Source organism: Cygnus olor, chromosome 13 (genome assembly GCF_009769625.2).
Source record: "Cygnus olor isolate bCygOlo1 chromosome 13, bCygOlo1.pri.v2, whole genome shotgun sequence".
In the NCBI taxonomy this organism is placed as follows: domain Eukaryota; kingdom Metazoa; phylum Chordata; class Aves; order Anseriformes; family Anatidae; genus Cygnus; species Cygnus olor.
Window position 1 is genome coordinate 9,361,943 of NC_049181.1, and position 20,319 is coordinate 9,382,261.

Here is a 20,319-nt window from a genome sequence, read left to right on the forward strand (position 1 = left end):
TGTTTATTCCCCAGGCTGGAATAGATGATAAGGACAACAGATGCATGAATTGAAATGAATGTGAAGGGAGACCACAGTACAGCATTTCACTCAGTGAACTTAACGTAAGCATAGTACTGGAAAGGACATGGTTTGCCAAAGCTTATGTCTAATAATTGAAAGTTCCCAAAGCTGCACAGTGATTTTTTTCTTAAATGTCACTAACTTATTTTCTGCATGTTTTCTCACTGTCAACAGGGAAAGAATATTCAGTTATTTTTGAAACATGGCTGAGGCAAGAGGGCTTCAAGAGAAGTAGGTTTTTGTAATTCATCCTATAAAAGGATGCATGGATCAGAGCTTTGAAAGGAGTCATATATATTAGTGCTTTGTCTTGGAGGTATTTTCCAGCCTTAATGATTCTATGATTCTATAAGACTGCCATATCCCCAGAAGACAGTTGTATCAGACAGGATTATCTAGGTGATACAGATGGCACCTTCTGGGCCTTCAAGTCACCTGTGACTTGTAAGCAGTGGCATGAAACTTCTGTTCCAGAGATAGTTAGGTTAGTTGGATATACCAGGACACGTCTAGCAGTGCACGTTTAGAGGTTTCTGAGTTGTATGCATCCTAGGCTGCAGGAAGATGCAGAATTGAGAGGACCAAGCAGACTTGTTGAACTTTTCAGCCCATTTCTTCTTCGTGCAGTAGGAGCCATTGCCAGCTCTCAGCACTAAAACAGCAGGACCCCTTTTCCTCAGTTCTAAGAGAGTGCTGAATGGCATTATTTTTCTTAGTTAGAACACAAGACCGTTGTGTTTTTAAGATGCTTCCAAAGACATTGTAGGTGAGGTGCAATTGTATTTTTCTGTGTGCAAACTACATAGTCTTGTGCGTAAGGTCAGAGCAGTGGTTCCACAAGAATATCTTCAAAATTTCTGTGATTTTTTGTTTGTTTGTTTTCTAGATGTCTTGCTAAAATCCAAACTGTTAGAAACAGTAAATTATGTTCTAAATATGGAAGTACTGATTTTTTTTGCTCAAAAGCATAGGGTAAAATACTTGAGGATACAGTGGTATTGCTATGGAGGAATTTGTTTGCAAGGATTTTATAAAATACAATTGTTATTTCGAGGGTTTGCAAGCATGATGAATAGTAAAGTGAATGGTAGCTAGAGTATTTAAGACATGCTTTTTTAAGAAGAGCTGTGAGCTTTTGGATAAGACATTCCATGTTTTTCAATTAGTGCTTTAGTAAGCAATTACTGTGTCTCTGTGTATCACACGGACATATGTAACATATAATTAAGAAGTATTCCATTTTAAGTTAGACCAGGGAGTCCTCTTCCTTTCTGTACTTCCCTTAGTCTTTATGCTTGATTAAAACATAATGAAAACACTTTCAAAGCTAGCTTGCAAGATACGCTTGCAGAAGTACAAATGAATCATATACCGCAGATATTTGAATATTGAAGTCTATTCTGCCTCTAAAGTCTATTCTACCTGTGTTTTCTAGTAACCCAGTTCCACTTCAACAGGATAGTTTGTGTATTTTGTTCGAAAAACAAGTTTCATAGACAGCGTCTTTTACGTTGCAATACTGAAATATATTTATTCTGTAAAGTGCCATAGCTTTTTTTACCCACTGTTATCCCTGGAGATATTCCTCCCCACCATTACTTAAAAAAAAATAAATCTGAATTCTGAAAACTAACTTTGCTATGTTCAATAGCTTTCAGCCGTGCATCTCGCCAAGACTATGGAGCAATGGATCCTGGATTTACAATGAGGAGGAAAATGGAGCATTTAAGGGAAGAAAGGGAACAAATAAGACAACTTCGCAATGTATGTACCATTGTTTACGATGTGGGTGCAGTGTGTTTAGTTTGTACCACAACTCAAACCTTTGTAATAAAAGCCTGCAAGTCATTACGGATATACAAAGGTGTCTCTGTAGTGACATTTCTTTCCAAGCAATTTTATCTAACAGGCTCCATTGTTACTATTTTTTGGTCCAACCAAAACAGGAACCAGGAACTAAATGTTTTTAATTTAGGAAAATGAAATGAAAAATGAAAGGTTTTTTTTTTTTAGGTTTTTGGAGTTCTTAGGGAGACCGTAGGTCTGCTTGTGTGTGCTATTTGACCTGAAATTTGAAGAAAGCTGGTCATAGTCTTCTGAATACTCAAATGCTTTTTGAATGTAGAAAGTTGCTACAAATTGCATAATACTGAATAGAATCTTAAGTGTCAGAATTCTGGTAATTTTTTTCTGCCCTATATAGTTCTGTTCTTAAGATATTTAACAACTGTAGTTGACTACATCTACCATGAATGATAAATACTGTTGTAGCAGCTCTGCTTTCAAGGGCAGTACTGACTTTAAGTGTGTCTTTGGAGGCTGTTTCTGCCCTGTCTGGTCCACTTCCTGAGCAATTAAAGCTTGTTGCTGGAATGGGATAAAACATTTCCTACTTCCTTTCTCTTGCAACACAAGTGTGGGTACTTCTTGGCCACCCTTTCCTCAGCTATTTAACTGCTACTTGCATGAATGGCTTTACTTTGGGATTGTGACTTCATCAGTGGTTGTGTTCCCTCCTCCTAGTAAACTTGCATGTGATTTCACCCCACAAATTCTTCCCACTAACAGCTGATGAGGGATTTAGCCTAACATTTTGCTCTTAAATTCTGTGCTTTCCTAGGAGTAGTGGGTTCACTGTAGGGCTTTGAGAGCTCTGTCATGGTAGTTGCCAGCTGAATGTCTGTCAAAGTATATAGTTGTGTCATTAAAAAAAAAAAAAAAAGCGAAGGGAATTATAAGCTCAATGATGCAGAGAAAAGTATTGTTGTACTCAGTGAAGTGTGGATTGGTTCCATTTACTTCATGTTAATATTAAAATGCCTTTTTAAAACTGCATGCTTTAAAATACAGTCGATTTAAAATTAATAATTAGGTAATGTTGAAAGTAACTTACTTATGGGCTTTTTAACAGAATCTTGAATCAAGGTTAAAAGTAATTTTGCCAGATGATATTGGAGCAGCATTGATGGATGGAGTAGTTCTTTGCCATTTAGCCAATCACATAAGACCACGCTCTGTTGCCAGCATTCATGTACCATCGCCAGCAGTGGTGAGTCGTTTATCTTACTTTTGTTGCATCTTATGTGAAAATAAGCTTTTGAAGTTCAATACTAAAAAATCATGTATCATATTTGCTATATTAACTGGCTACATTCCTCACTTCAATTTTTCTTCAAGAAGCATTAAACAAGGCTCAGTTTAGTTTAGCTATTTTCTTATACTTGAATCTTCATTGAACTTGTTCTAGTTTCTGTTTAAGCAGCTGTTACTGAATTTGCAGAAATATACAGTCCTTCACAAATACGTGATGAAAATCTAATATCCTGTCTTTACAGCCTAAACTCAGTATGGCAAAGTGCCGAAGAAATGTTGAAAACTTTCTTGATGCTTGTAAAAAATTGGGTGTTCCACAGGTATGCTAATTGTTTTATTGACTAATATAATCACAGAAAGTATGTCAGCAAATACTGCAGTTGATTTTTTTTTCATGGGGGCAGAAAGGGAGCAATAGTGATTATTACACTGACCAGGGAACTTAAAGGTATAAAAAGAATTTGTCTCCCTGGCCTTCTGGCCTGTGGTGTGAACTTTGAGGAAACTATGGGTTTCCAGTTATTTCCCAATAGCACAAATACTGACTTTCCTTTAAAATAAAATATCGTCTAAACAAAAGAACTGATGTGAGAGGATGATGTTGTAATATTTAAGTCTTTTGTTTAGCAATTCATTTTGGCAGGAATTTCAGTGTATGCATAGTGAAAACCCTGCAGTTAAAGAAATATATAACCTAACTGTAGTTGTAGCTCACTATTCCTGCTCCTTTTGCCCAACTTTCATACTTTTCCCCTTGCCATACTTCTCTGTGCAAGAGGAAGAAATGAAAGACCAAAACATTTCCTGTATATTATGAGACACACAAAACTCACAGCATTTCACTGGAACAAGAAAGCAGATTAATGGATTTAAAACCCTGGGTTGCTGCTCTGCCACAGCTTCCATCTTGCATAGAGCCACAGGACTTTCAGAAGTCAGGGATGCAGAGAATCGCCTCCTGAGTTCCGTATAGCACCATCTAACAGAGGGGAAGAGTATTTAACTTTTGCCGCAAAAGTCTTTTGAAACTGAAAGATGACTTCCTTGGAGAACGATTCATTACTGAGGGCCAAAGTCTGTCAGCACTTCTAAGAGGTCCCAAGGGGAAAATTAGTAATATGCTTCCAAAACAGCGAAAGGAAGAAGCAGACCAACAGTGCCCATCAACCTGATTTTCTTGCTTTACTTTTGTAAAGAATGTCTTTGGTTTTAGGGAGTTAGCACAGTACTTATGTATCTTAGTTTAATATTTTAAGTAAATGTTCTTTTTTTGCTAATTTCTGCATTCATAATTAAGTATTTTTTTCACAATTAAACAGTCAGATCTTGGATATAATTTCTGAGTGTTCTGTTACTGTAGAGAACAATGTGCAAAATTTAAAGCTGAAGACATTTTCTATGCAAATGTGTAACGTATGTGTGACTTCAGAGAGAATGCTTTTGTTACCTAGCTTGGAAAAAGTGAATCAAGCTTAATACATGTACTACTTTATTTTACAGGAGAGACTTTGCTTGCCTCATCACATTCTGGAGGAAAGAGGCCTTGTAAAAGTTGGCCTCACTGTTCAAGCTCTGCTTGAATTGCCTACACTGAAAGTATCTCAGCTTTCCTCCATGTAACATGACTTCTTGGAAACTAGGCAACTTAACATTTGATCTGTTGGATTGCTCTGGAGCAGTTCAGCTTCCTACACGGGAACATCCAAGCCATCAAAAACTATCTGTCCAGATGCTGTAGAGCGCCTTACTTTGAAGTTGGACATGAAAACCTTGGAGTCAGCTGACGTTAAAAGACCGTAATGATTTTTTTGTCTTCTGGATGCACAAAGAGATTTTGGTAGCATCTGGTTCTCTTTCCAGTTCATTTAAGTTAAAACCTGCCATTTATCATCTCAGAGTGTTACAGTTAAATGCTGGATTTCTTTTTCTACATGGAAAATGTTTGAATTAGTTTAGAAGTACAAAACCTGATTCCCCCTTGCTTGAGTGATTAAAGTAAATCATTTGATTCAAAGGTAAAACAAAAATGTAGCGATGGTATGATGGTAAAAATACAGTGACTGATAATTGTAATCCACTTTCATTCTCTCAGAAAGCTTTATGTGTGTTCTTTATTTTTTTTTTGCACTCCTGATTGTAATTTACGCACTTCCAACATTGCCAGTATTTAGTCTGAGTGTATGGTGATTACACAAAACAGTATAGAATGGGAAAAAGGACACATTGAGTTTTTTCCAGTCTTCTAGGTTGGTGCCAAATATTTTTTTCAGTTGTACTGTAGATTGTTTACATGTGAAGTGCCTGTGTAATTGATAACTCTTAATAGTCTTAAACATTTTTGAAATTTGTTTTAAAATAGATAAAATGGGAATTTTTAAATATTTTAATAGTTTTTTGTAAAATCAATACGTGAAGATTTAAGTAATACTTCACATTTTTGATGTTGGGTGTTTTACGTTTGTTGCACAATTGATAATTCTGTTGTCTAATAATTAGAAAATACTGTAAATACACTTTATTTATGATATTTAATTTGATAATACTTAATCATTTTTTGGTTTAATGTATTGTTGGATAAACAAAACTGTCTACTTTTCTTTGTTTGAGGCAAACAAATATACATGATGAGTAAGATGAGGACTAGTAATGCATACAGAATAATTTAGGACATTTTGATAAAACTGCCCAAATCTCAGGTTTATGCTGTGACTTTCAGGATTTTATGTAATAATGCTCCTGATTTCACTTTACATTTTTACAACAGGTATATCCATAATTTAGTTGAGAAATCTGTGTTTATCTTCATAGTGTTTACAGGATTTATTGTGTAATTTACAGAAGTGTGTGGCATAGCACACAAATTAGTTTGTACAAATGTCACTTTGCTGAAACATTAGACTTTTCTGGGCAGATTTAAAAAAGAAATTCCCACGGTGGTGTTCTTTTTGAAACTTTTGAGTTTATGCATTTGCTTACTTCTACACAGATTCTTGGTGTTTTGAGAACATTCTGAACCAACTCACAGTTGAGTTCCTTTCCAAACAAGTTGCAAATAATTTCAGTAGTAAAACTGTTTGAATTAGTTTTTTCTTCATGAATGCGTAGCTCAATTAAAAAAAAAAGTTTTGACTGTCACAGATTTTCTCTTTTAGGCTAAGTTAATTTCGATGAAAGTATATGTTTGCCTATTCTGTAACAGGATTTGATTCTGTTCTTTCCAATTCGTCAAGAAGCCATTTAAGGCTTCACAGCTCATTGAGAAGCCTTCAAACTGTGTTTAAAAGGTGTAAAACTTAATTTGCAAAGTCCTAGATCTAAATCTTAGTTTCTTTAAATAAAATATGTATGTAATCTATATTGCTTTGACCTTTGAAACGTGGTATTTACTGTATCTCTAATTGGGTTTTAAATCATTCACATAATACTTACTTTAACAATTTAAGTTATTTTTTACAAAAGGCAGTATCTGAAGTCATGCTAAGACTAAAATGAAAAAATAATATATTAAGCAGACTTCTTGTTACTGTGTGCTACATTTGAAGAACTTATTCAAAAGGAGTATTTCATTGTCTTTCAATTCTTTGCTATATGGTATTTGATGGCAATGACAGTACTGAAGTTCTGCTTCAGTGTGCTAGCCATAGAATTGATACCTGTAAATTGCCACTTTAAATTATCTAACTTAAATCAATCTACACTACTATTTAATTGCCATTTAAATGTTATCTTAAAGTAACACTCTTATCCAAATAGCAATAAATTTATGAAGTTATCATATCACAGTGTAAACATTTAAGAATTCCCTTGATGTATCATGCCAGATCAGTTATTTAATCTTAGCATATTACTTCCTAAGTAACATGAGAACTGGATATGGAACTAATGTACTCACTTTGAATTGTACCTCTGAAATTGAAAACTATGGAAATAACATTTATTTTTTTAACTACTCTAGAATTCTTCCCCACGGGTTTGCTAGGACCAGACTGGCTTTGCTGCTCTTTGGAAATTATTATGGACTTCTTAATGCTTATGGGAAAGGATATTCATGGTACTTAGAGGATTTCCTTCTTAGCATTGCAAAGGTTAAGGCCTTCCAGTATCCTTAGGAACAGTCTGAGAAAAGGTCTGCTATGCCTAGATGAATCTTCTCTCATCTTTCTTTAGGTGCTTCTACAAATAATTCTCTAAAGTAACGATACAGTTAGCTGTTACTTCCATGATTTTTAGAAGCAACTGCAAAAGAGATACTAAAAAAATAATTTGAAGGTAAAATTTTAATTTTAAAGAAGCATATGGGAATTGTTCCTGTCCTCCCTGTACAAGAAGTTGCCTACTATCTCCTCACTTTTTATTTGATTCCTAGCATCTTATTTTTTGGTTTGTTTACTGATTTAGTGACTTCATGTTATTCGTTACTGCATGTGACCTCCTCCTCCCTCTTTACTTTTTTAAAGTGACTTTTTAACTGTCTTTAGTGAATCCAGAGTCCCTGCTCCAACAATTAGCACATTTGAGATATTCTTTTCTTATTTTGTTTAGGATGCAATGTCATTACTTAATGTTTGATGCAGCTAATGGATTGTTAAAAAGAGAAGCCTAATTCTTATCATAGTCCCTCAATTTTTTTTCCTTTTGATGTGAAGAAAAGATAACATGAAAAGCTTTAGGAAACTGTATTAAGTTTTCCTAATATATTTGAGTTAACTAGGGTGCTTTTGTTATTGTGGATGCTATACAAAGTTACTGCAATAATGTGATACGAACTGTAAATTACTGACAGGGTTTCTGCCCTTGTGTATTTTTTCTATTTTCTATTTTACTGGATGCAGCATCTCGCACATGAATGATCTTTTTTTAAGCAATAATGTCTCAGATATTGTGAGATCGTAGAGCAGTGGCACTGAAATAATTAAAGTGTGGTGACTTCAGACACAGTATCTCAGAAATGCTTCCCATCTATTCTATAACACTGCCAGTCCAGTGTGCTGGTTGGAGTATCGCTGGAGACCCAGAAACCTGTCTACACACATGTATCTGAAGGCCTTCAATAACATAACCAAAAATTAACATTATCATAAAATAGAGGAATACATTTGAAACAATAAATAACTGACATGAATCATAGGAATTTCTAGGTAAAATCCTAGTTATAATGGAGTCAGTGCGAATTTTGCTCTTGACTTCAGTAAGAGATTTTACTGTTAGATTATGGAACACCTGAGGTAGAGGCAGTGGTGAAACATGACTTAAACTTGTTTGAAGTGAGCAAAGCTTTAGTGTCAATTTCTTGACTAAAAATAGTAATCTCTGGTTAGCAACGGGAAGCTGCTAATATTACACATTGATTTATATATTTAATACAAATATTCTGATGTGCCATACAGTACTAAGATGGTAGGAAAAATAACTCCTAAGCACTGCTTTCATACTGTGGAATGTATGTCACCTCAAAAAATTACAGGTACCATCAGTTACTTTGCAGTGCTAAAACCTTTCTTACTTCAAATATTTGGTAATTTAGCAACACTCTTCTCAGATTGACATAATCTGGCCAAATTTAAAAAAATAAATAAATAAATTGAAAAGATACCTATTTTCACTAAAAGCAAATTTCCATGTATCCTCAGTATTGAGGAGAAGGACAAGTTTGGCATTATGTCCTTCTGCTAATTTTAAAAATTTTAGTACAAAAGGTAACTCTTGTGTGTAATGCAGCAGTGATCTCCCTGTTTGTCTCTGGATAGGGCTGTATACCAATGCAGAGGTCAGGTACTTTAATAATGTACCAAAATCTTAGTCAAGTAGTAAGCAAAACCTTATTCAATGTATTCAATGTTAAATCGATATATATATATATATATATATATATATATATTAGTGTCAGGATAGTGGATTTCAACTGAATGCAATGTAAGCATGAGTTTTTGAAGGAGTTTTTGCACTTTCTGTGGATAGGAAATGATTTTGTACTGGTAAACAAAATTTCTCTTTTTTTTCCTCACAAAGTCAGGCTAATGTCTGTGTTTATTTTGAGAGGTACATCATATTAAATAGTGATCATTACAACATACAGCTGATGAAATATTTCCAGCTTACGGATAACCCTTTTAAATTATTTTTAAAGAGAAAATGCCACTATGGCCAGGAATTGGAAATAATACAGTTGTCCAAGGAGAGGTTACTCTGAGTTGCAACATGAGTGTATGTTAAATTGCTTCAGAAGAAAAAGGTTTTTTTGGAAAGAATTAGCAGAGAAAGAAATGTTTTTGAAACTACTTCATGTTGAGGGACACAGGTGGCTGACCAGTTCCTGGTTCATCTTTAACTTGGACCTTTCTGTAGAGGTTGCAGTAACGAGAAGATTGGCATCTTTGTTTTCCCAGAGATTGTTTGATTTTGGATAACTATGCCAGTTCTGCAGGATTCATTGTGTTAATTGTGCAGAGAGCACTATCCATCCCCAAGCACAGGGTAGGGCACCTCGCTGATGCCACATGCCTTCCCTCTGGCCTTCTAATCAGGTGAGGAGCTACAGTGGGCATGTGTGTCAAGGCTTGTCTGGGTGATGCGCCTTCTGAAGACATCATCTCCTTGCTTTGTGCTGCTGCCTCCTTCCCCACTGGCTGGCATTCTTTTAAATAGATGGTTGCAATCTGAACAAAAAAATCTAAGGAAAGCGATAATATCTAAGAGTAATAGAAAAATAGATGTTTGCTAATATTTACCTTCTACCAGTAAAGACGTGAGACAGAGAAAGCTTGTTCTAGAAACCAGACAACTTCACTTGCTGAAAATTGCACCATGACTCTAGCAGGTTAGGGTCACTTGTCCTCTTGAATGCATAAAAATGATACTGTTTCCTCTTCAATACGCAGAACACGCTCTGGGATATATGTAATTTAAACATGAGGGAAAGGCCAACTTTTTAATCAGAAATTTTGTCAGATCTTTTTGGTTACCTAATATGAAAGCAAAAAATTCTCTTCCTATCAAGAAAGCACCTTCTGCTGATCTTGTTTATTAAAATAGAATGTGATGAGCTGAATTCCAGTTTAATCTTGCCGCTACAGGAGCAATTCTGGCTCCTGTGTTTTTTACACAATAAACTGCTGCTTTGCTTTATAAATTGTCTTCACGTATTTCACATACTACAGTCCTGACATTATGTGTATTAAAACTGTAGTTTTATGCTGTATTTGTTCCATTGCTGTTTTTGACTTTTCCAATATGGGAAGCAAAGGGGATTGCTATAAGCTACATTATGAATTTCTCTAGAAGGAATAGAAGTTATTGTAAAAATGACATCAGGCATTTTATAGCCAACTACAATTTTTAAGAGGGACTTTAAATTTTTTTCCTCATGCATACACATTTTAGAATCCTGATCTTGAAACAAACAAACCAACTTCAGTAGGTCTTTACACAACTTGCTTAGTCCCTTACCACACATTAAAGGAAAAAAATGGCTTGAACTGTGACAGCATATTAAATTGTTTTGGGAGACTTTCAGTTGACTTCAGTGAGATCAGAATTGCCCTCAATAGTTTTGTAAGTGAGCTAAAACACGAAGTTAGTAATTTAAAATGAATTTGAGGCATTAACAAGGATTTCCTCGCTTCTTTCAAAATTGTGTGAAATAAGGCAAACATGACGCTTATTTCCCAGTTCTAACTTTTTAAGGGCAGATTGTGAAATAGCTGCTATTTGGAAATAACCGCAATGATACTTCTTCTTTTGTTTTTAAATACAAGCGAACCGATGAAATCTTTCCAGAATTGCTATATTCATTTAGGATTTGGTTGTGCCATTCTTGGCATGAAAACTCCCACTGTTCAGTATTAAAAGCCTTTCTAGAGCATGTGCAAGATTATGCTTTTTAAATGAAAATGTTAACACATTTGAGTTTACTGAGTTGATGTGATATGGTAAGCATTCCTGCAACTCTGGGAATTCCTAGTTGCAACAATTAATGTCTGTTGTACCAGCAGGTAAATTTTTGATGCTTGTGAGGGGCTTATGGAGGCATTGCAAAAGGGTTGGTTGGTGGATTATGTTGGAAATGTGAATACTCTTTTACTAATGTGTAATGTGTAGAACGAGGAAAATGTGATTGCTTTATAGTTATCACTTCGTATTCAGTTATTTTATTTTATAATTTGTGGTTATAAAACTCAGAAAATACAACATAGCCAAATGATCAATATATAAATGTGTGCAAAACATGACAGAAGTAGTTCTGAGGCACAGTTGGAGAGTGATCATTTAAAAATAGATGCTTAAATTGTGTATATACTTGTAACATCTATTTGATAGCGCAATTCATTTTGCATTTCATGTTCTTGTAAAGTGCATTTTCCACACTTCTGAAGTTTGTCTACCTGTACAATACTGTATTAAGTCTTTTTTTCAGGACTTCCATTATTGCTGGAGCTTCCAACATGTATTTTTTTTTTTTAAAATGTTCCTACTGTTATTTTTTGTAAATAGTTTTTTGTATTAAATTTGCATGGATAAAACCCACATTTCCAAAAGCAGTGTACATACTATGTGTATAAAATACAAACTGTTTCATAACTCATGTAGTCAATTTATTCAATTTGATTTCACTTCAGTTTTTACATATACTTCAATTTGTACATATTCATGGTAAATAATGAGAATTTGTATGTTCTTTCAAATGTATATATTGCCATTTTGATATGCAATTAGGCAAGTCACTTATCTCTCTAAAATGTTGACTCTTATGCCATGGAAATATATGATACTTCTACACGTGAAGTATGGTAGATTTTTCTGGTTGACCAACAGAAAAATCAATGGTGAGAATAAGCGACGGCAAAGACACGTTCACTTGTAGCAGCGTATTTATTCATTTGCAAGCTTTTCCTGTCTTACACAACATGAAAGTCACCTGATGTCTTCTTACAGCACATCCGTTTGGCACAATATAGTTTTTTTAAAGTAGGATCCGCTTTCCTTCCACGCCCTGGGCTAGAGGTAGCAATGGTACAGACCACCTTTTGCTTGGTTTGCAGTCATTAATTCCAGCACCAGGGAAACAGAACTGGCAGGTTTTGCCAGTCGCTATACTTAATTTATGTAGGTTGAAATATACCATTTAACAAAATTGATTTTTACTTTAATTTCTTTGTTTAAATATTTGAAGAATTTCACTATGTCGACCTGAATTTTGGTAGTAAAAGATCTTTGAGAGATGTGTTTCCCTGTGAGACTTTTTGTTCTCTACCTGCACCACCCACTTGTTCTTCATTTGTTGATGAAGCACAATTTGGGACTTTTTAAAGCAGAAATTGAGGAACAGCAATACTGGAAGTGAGCATCCCTCAACAAATGCATTTAGACAGTTGGACCTTCTTTTTTTTCCAGTTAGCGCTGAAGTGTTTGTGAGGGTTTGTTCCGAGTCTGTTCAGTTTCCAGCTCTAAAGAAAGCTTTACTCTTACAAAAAGACTTTGTGAGTCTACAAGAGGAATGGCTGCGTGTGCCTCTGTTTCAGGCTGAAACAACGAACCATGTCAGTCCTTCGCGATCTGCGTGAGGAAAGTCACTGTTGAAGAAGGGAAGTGTTGTAAGCAAAAAAAAAAAAAAAAAAAAAGGCAATTTCCACAAGACTTTTTGAGAGAAATGGAGAATACATGAAGTCTTTCAGTGTAATTATTTTTAATTTGAATTTGTTAGATTTGATCAGGGTGCCACAAATGAGTATGTTCCTTCATAATTTGGTTATTAGCTGCCTTGGTAAAGGTGTCTGCTGCTGGCAGACTGCATCCATTCCAGCAGTGTTTGAGAACTAGTAAATGAGTACATTTTACAGAACGCAGTGCTTTCTCCCCTCAGTGATTCTCCAGGTAGTTGCTCTTGGTTTCTTATAGGCTCTCCTGACTGCACTTTTCTTTTCACACATCACACAGGGCTCACTCCACTTCTGTTTCCTAAAGCAAAATACAACTTCTCTTTTCACAGTTGAAATCTGTGTTTCCTACTATAGTCTATCAGATACCTGCAATGTACTCATGGCATTCCTGCTTATATACCTTTTTTTTTCCAATGTCTAGAGCTGCTCTTGTGCATTGGTTAAGGCTCATTGTTATGACTGTAGCCTTTTAATTTTTCTATCTGATTAAGGTAGGTCTACACTGATGATGGATATAATTACAGTGCTCCAGGCCAGCACTGCTGTTCTGATACTCCTAGACTGTGGAAGCTACTTGAGGGCTTAAAATAAATAAAATCGACTCCTCATCCCTGGGTTTACAGAAGTTTCCTGTTTCTGAGACTGTATTCAAACACGTTAATCAGTTACTCTGACTACAAACATCATTCAAATGGCTGTTAGAAACCTTTCCAAGAATATTTTTCAAAAGTATAAAGTTTAATGTTGCAATGACTTTAGCACATTAAACCAATTTGCAAAATGTGTATGTAATTGTTTGTCTTTTTAATTAGTTATGCCTCATTAGTAATGGAGATCTCATACTTAATAATGTTCTAATTATATAGCCAAAGAGTAGATTATAATACAATCAGCTAGTTTTCAGTTATAACACATTGCCTTCAGAACTGAGGGATGCATAACTCAGTGCAATAGCTTACAGCTAATGGTAAGAAGAATTAGAACATGTAAACTTTTCTGAAATTCACAGGTGATTGTTAAAGGTTTGACTTTGTATCATCTTACCATAGGTTTCATAACAGTGGGGAAATGGAACAACTAGATTGTGTAGAACTGTAGCCTTTTTTTGCTAGTATTTAAATATGACAAACTTACTCTAATATTTGTATTTTTCAGCAACTTAATAAACATCTTCCTAGAGTATTATAATTATGACTATTGAATTTATTTCATTATCAGAATTCATAAAAAAATTTTGTATATTAAAAAAAATGTATAAAATGGGTGTCCATGTGATCTTTAGCTCAGTAACTGCAAATTGGAGAAATGACAAGTGATTTTGCCAGGTAAAACAAACACAGGTTCTGTGTTAGCTGATCCTGGAAAATCTTTGTTTATATACCTAGTTCTGATGCGTTGTCCACCAATGAAGAATCATCTCTCCTACTAGAGCCACAGGAGGAGAAGTACCTAGGTTGATAACTAAGAATGCACCTGTGGGATTATATATATGGAACTATATGTTGTTGCCACCACCCTAGCATACAACTGTGAGAGCTTACACTCATGCGGGGGACTGCAGAGCCCACCACTTTTTGCATTCTTAACACCTTTTTGCATTTTGACACCTTTCCTTCCTGCTTGCACGTGGCATCACATTCCCCTGTTTATGAGAAAGTCAGTTGCAGGTGGGGTTGTCATAGGGCTCGCTGCTTGCTGAGTTGAAAGTGCAAACCTTCCAGAGGACCATCTTCTCACTTACCTTTGTCCTTTCATAGGAAATCAATGGTAAGTTGTCTCATTAAATAACATGCTGCCATTTTTATCTTCCATAAACTGTTCGTTAGGTAGAGCTGCATTACATTTCACGCTCTTCAACATCTCAGAGAGGTTTGTTGGTTTTACTCATAAGGCACTTAAAGGCATCTTTTTGCTCCAAGGTTACTGTTTATTTAGAATTCTTTTGCAGCTTATTTAAAGGAGAAACTGATATCTTAAATGTAAACATTAATTTATGTTAATAAGACTGTGATGTTCCAGATAGGTATGACTTCATAAGCTGAGAAGACATGGTTCTTTTCAGCCTCTTGCTTTTGATACCAGAATATCTTTTCTTCTCTAATCAGAAGAGAAGAAAAAATAAAACAGCAAGCAATATTCTTCATGTTATAAACATTCAAGAGCATGAATTTTTGAAAAGTATTTGTTGAGGGATACCATCCCAAGCTCCATTTATTCTCCAGTCCCAAAGAAATTCAAGCAAAAGAAACAGGAATCATGTCTGAGAACTTGTAGCAGTATCATTTAGAAATGGGTAAGTGGTACTGAATTCAGTCACAAATAATATTTATTTTAAAGCTATTCTGCTTCACTAATTGGTGGGTGATATGTCTAGCTTGCGTGTTCTATGTACTGAAATGGTAAGTTCATTCTGTGTTTTGTCCTGTAAGACATTTATACAATGATGAAACTGAGATACTTCAGCCAACACTGATAATTTTGTGATTTTGGCTTGAGCAACATAAACTTCTGTTTCCTGGGAATATCAGTTAAATGATGATTATATTGTTTCTGGTGAAATGGCAGGGCAATTATCAAACTATTTCCTTCCTTTTGTCTTTGCAAACTAAGGATTGCAAAAGAAGAGATTTAGTAGGTAAAATAACTATTCTTGGATTCCTCCCTGTCCTCTCTTCCCCCCCACTCCCCCCCAATTACTCAAGCCTCATTTGTTACTCAATATTCTTGCTGTTCTGTGTGCATTTCCATGCTTCAGGCTTTCCTGTATACCAGTTATCGTAGTATTGCTTATATGTGGCATCATCAGGCCTTAACTGCATTTGGGGACTTCAAAACTCCCTCTGCCAATTTTTAGCTTTTGCTAGTGACTTACAAAAAGCTTTTAATGTACAGGCTCAGTTTGACAAGTGCTCTTTTGTATTACTTGTATTAACATTTTGTTTGATGTTCATTGTGAATTCGATAGTTCTGTTTGATACATTAATTGAAATGGCAAGCCTTGTTGTATTTAGAGCTATGTACTTGATTCTTTTAGCATTTACATGCCCCAAAACTAGTGTTCCATTTCATTCAACACTAGGCCTTTCAGATATCAACGACAACAAAACATGAAATTCTGCTTTAACTAAAACCAAACTCAGAGCTGCTGCAGTCTCTTTAGAAGGCTAAGCACAACAGATCTTATCACTTCTAGCTGTTCCCGCAGGTACAGATTGGGAAAGAAACCTTTCTCAAGTCTGCTTTTCTCACTTGGACTTTTAAATAAACCAAGAAAGCATTATATCCAGAAGGTTAAATTTAGTTTCTCTTAACTGGATTTTTGTCTAAATTGACCGGTTACTCTTAGCATCGAAACTGGTAAAAATATGCAGATATTTTTAACTTTTTGATGAACTATGTGCTTGGCTATTGTAACTTGAATTTTCCTTTGATCACTTCTGAGTACAAGATGTGTTCTTCTTACAGAGATTGAGCCCCATGCTTCTGTTGTAAAGTTCTGCTTCTGCACTCTGACCTCCAGGAGTACAGAGCATTCTGTTCTTCGTCACATTTTCAGCATGTCTATACAAAACACCCTTATCTGACACCACTAAAGTTATTACCTGTTGCAAGCGTATAAACTTGAAAAACAAGCAATGGAGGTGGAAGTAAAATGCAGTTAAAAATATGCATCTGGATAGGGGGCAGGGCCACCTAAAGGGGTTTTGGTTCTCCATTACCTGCCAGTAGTGTCTCCAGGTGTCAGTCCAGCTGCAGCATCCTTGCACCCCACCCCCAACATAGATGAGCTCCATACCTGCCTCCCCTATAACCCTTGTCTCAATGAAGTCTAGGGCTAAATTCTGTCTTATTTAAATTTTAAACTGCTTGCCTGGACTATCTCAGGTCCCTTCCAGCCTCAGCTTTCTGGTCAGGCTGGTAGGCACCTGCTCACATTGCAGCTGTGATCATCCTTCTGCTCTGCAACAGCCACAGTTTTGCTGCCTGTCTGCCTGCCCTGTAGGCTCTTCAGGATGCTTCCTCAGGAAGCCACCGTACTTTAGGCAGCTGTGGAGGGTGGTTTGTGCCAAATACAGTTAATTTATTAGGGAATTGGATGGGGAGCACACATGCTTTCCCTGTCAGCTGGCAGAACAGAGGGTGGGATGTTTCTCAACAAGTGAGCATGCTCTGACATTTCCAACACGAACAGCTGGACTGATATGAAAATGTATATCTATTGCTAGTTAATATGTCATGTACGCTGTGATTTTGATGGAACAAATGAGTCCAAAGGCATTCTTGCCTTGCCCTGCACTACACTGTTCAGTTTAGCTCATGGTCTTGAGTGTAAAATTCATACTAGGTGGTCCTTTGAAAGGCACCCAAAAGAAGTGTAACTTAATAGGAGTAGGGAAGGTCTCTCCTCTCTCCTCTCTCTTCTCCTTCACAGCAGGAAGAAGACAGTGGCTAACTCATTATTCTGTTCAGCAGTCCATCCTGGCTGGGAGGAATTCCTGACCTCTGATGAACATTTTCTGTCCCAGACATTCACAAAGACAAAAACCTAAAAGAATGGGAAAGTTTTTTTCTAGGCTTGATACTCTCAAAGTATAAAATGGAGCCAATGAGAGACAGATGATCTGGGCTGGAAGATGAGCCAAGGCGGTTTCCCTTGTGAGCTATGGCTCATTTACTTTCTCTGCAGCAAGCTCGTCGTTGTGCCGGGCAGTTCCCTTTCCCCTGCCTCTAGCCCCTTCTGCTTTCCCCCAGCACTCCCACAATCCCTCCAGTATCCCCAGTGCTCTTCCTTTTCCTGTGACCAGCCTGAGCCAAGACAGGGTGGCACAGGGCTGAACCAGCAGCTTTTGGACCAGCAGAGCCAGCAGTAACCTCTGTCTAATGCTACCTGCAGTTATAGGCACTATAACAGTTATATATATATATATATATATATATATATATATATAGTTATAGTTATAGTTATAGTATATATATAGTTATAACCATCAACTATAACAGTTATAATGTTCTGGAGAAGTGAGAACATGGCCTTTTCAACAGTTGAATGTCCCTGGGGATCTTTCCTAACTTCTGCACAATACCTTTATTATCATTCGTAGAAGTTACCAATGTGAAATACCTTTACTGATATTTCTAGGCTCTTGTGGAGCAGAAGAAAAATATTTTTGTTTTCTTTCCTGTGGTGGGAGTGGTAAGGGGAATGTTTTTATTACTGCGCTGTTGAGTGGGAGTGGAGGTCGGGCATCCTGTTCCTGACAATATGTGGGTTTTCTTCAAATCCTATTTAAATTTATAATTAACTGTATCTTATAATGTTTCAGGCTGAGCCAATGCATGACTGGAGGGACTTACTAGGAACTATGACTTCATTAAGAAAGCATCAGAGCATGCCTGTGCTCCTGTGGCATGGCCCCAGGGGCTCTGCAGGAACAGGTGGTGCAAGACTGGGAGATGCTTCAGAAGTCAACTCGTCAAGGTTAATGGTTATAATTGGATTAAAAGTGCGTTGTAAAGTTGCTGCTTGGTCAATGTGAGTGGAATTTAGGAGACCATAACTCATTTTTAGAAGAATATACACTGCTGCACTTACAGGTTTAAGGAATGTCTTTTACAAAAGCAGACAAACTAGTGAGGTTCCTTCATTGAAATAAATACTTTTCTTCCTCCTTTTAAGAGAAATTCTCTCCCCACAGCTGAAATCCATCTTACAAGTGGCAATTGATTAACATATTGATGAAAGATTTATTAATATATTTCTTAATGTCTGTTGAAATATTTATTTTTATACCTCATTATAGCATTACTTAGGTATTATTCAAATGTACCAAGTCATATCTTAATAATGCAGGGCAATCCTCAATTACAGAGAATAACACCAGTGAAAGGCAGAAAAGGGAACAAATAGGAAGAAGCACGATGATCTTTGGGTTTAATCACCACACCCACAAGGATTTCTGCATTTCTCAAGCATTAGACTTAAGATATTAGGTGTTACCTAAGGTGGTAGCTAATATTTTTATGTGCAATGTGCTTAAACAGTCTTTAAAGTAGTTGAGCCGCACCTGTAAGGTAAAACTGGGGCAAATGCTAGTTGCCTCCTAATAATAATTGATCTGATATTAAGCTATCTCAGTTTGGGTTTAGTTTGGAAGGCAGCATTGCCTTTTAACAGTGTCTGAGCATGAGAAATGCTATAGCAGAACTTCATTTTTCTTTTTAATAAGAACCACACTTTTCCTCATTTAGTATGTGGGCATAACCTTTATCACAGCAAATGTGACAGTCTGTTTTACTGAAGGTAGACTGTGAATTTGTTGTGCAGTCTGGCCGGTTGAGAATAACTCCTGACGCGAGGTGCTGTGCTCTGGTCTCCTGTGGAGAGCTGGAAGTGTGGGGCTTTCCAAAGCTCTGGCTTGCAACTTCCCCATAACCTGTCATTACACACAAGGGACTTCGGGCACTGATACCTGACAGCTGTGTGCTTCAGAATCCAAATCTGCATCCAGCCATTGCAGGGACTGGACCCTTACTCAAGCAAATGTGGATGCTGGGGCACCCTTGACTTTGAGTTACAGAAATCCTTGGGGGAGGTAGCTTGTTTGGTGAGGAGCTCTGCTTGCTCAGCAGATGCTGAGTGGAAAACCAGGCATTTCTTTTGTTTTTAGGCTTTTGCAGTAATGTCTCTGTGAGGACTGAGCCAATAAATCACTCTTTTATAGCTCTTCAGTAGTGTCTCAATTCATCTTTGCACTGGACTGCTAGCCGTGCATTCTCTATGACATCAGATTTTGGCTGTGGCAGCATAGCATGCCTTTATCCATGACAAATTGAACAGTGTTGATTTTTAATCAAAGATGATGTACTACCTTACCTTTTTACCCCAAGCAAAAAGGCTGTGGTCAGTGCAAATGCTGTTCTGTGAGCTTCTCCAAAGGGCAAACCTAGCAAAGCTGCAACTGGAAAGGATCATGAGGGCACTTGTGTGGGAAGGGACCAGCTGCAGCTGTGGCTTTGTAAAGCCACTGTGCTTTTGTAGATCTCCAAGTAGATCTCCAAGTAGTGTTACCCTCAGGTCCAGTCACACAGACCCACTTCTTTGTCAGTATTATAAATCATTGCTAAATGATCTGGCAAAAACTTTTGTCTCCCACATTCCATGGTCACCTCTGGCCAGAATGAGTCTCTCTCATTAACAGGGTGGAAGGAGACAGTTACTGCTCCTCTTCTTTTCTCTTCACTGTTATCTAATGCATGCATGCTCCTGGGCATGTACAGGGATTTCAAAACTTCCACAAGAGGCTGATTTGCTCTTTTCCCCAATTCAAATTCCCTGTTGCTGAACCAACCTATGTAAGAACATCCCTAAATCAAATAATACTGTTGAAATTTAACTCTTCCTGATTTCACTGTCCAATAACTGGAAAATGCCAGTGCATGCTGGGGAAGACCAACCAGGTGTACCTGTAGCTCAGTGGGGAGCTGTCCTACTAGCATTTCCTCATTT

At 36.7% G+C, this 20,319-nt stretch overlaps 1 protein-coding gene across 4 annotated transcripts in view; it reads left to right on the forward strand.

Moving 5' to 3' along the window:
- Positions 1-13,994, forward strand: part of LRCH2 (leucine rich repeats and calponin homology domain containing 2) — a 47,357-nt gene extending 33,363 nt beyond the window's left edge. For all 4 annotated transcript variants that reach the window (XM_040571962.1, XM_040571964.1, XM_040571960.1 and 1 more), the window contains 4 exons: positions 1,715-1,827; positions 2,975-3,112; positions 3,399-3,476; positions 4,657-13,994. In XM_040571962.1, coding sequence (XP_040427896.1) covers positions 1,715-1,827; positions 2,975-3,112; positions 3,399-3,476; positions 4,657-4,776 — 449 coding nt within the window. In that variant the 3' untranslated portion in view covers positions 4,777-13,994. The remainder of the gene's footprint in view (positions 1-1,714; positions 1,828-2,974; positions 3,113-3,398; positions 3,477-4,656) is intronic.
- Positions 13,995-20,319: the final 6,325 nt, after the last annotated feature.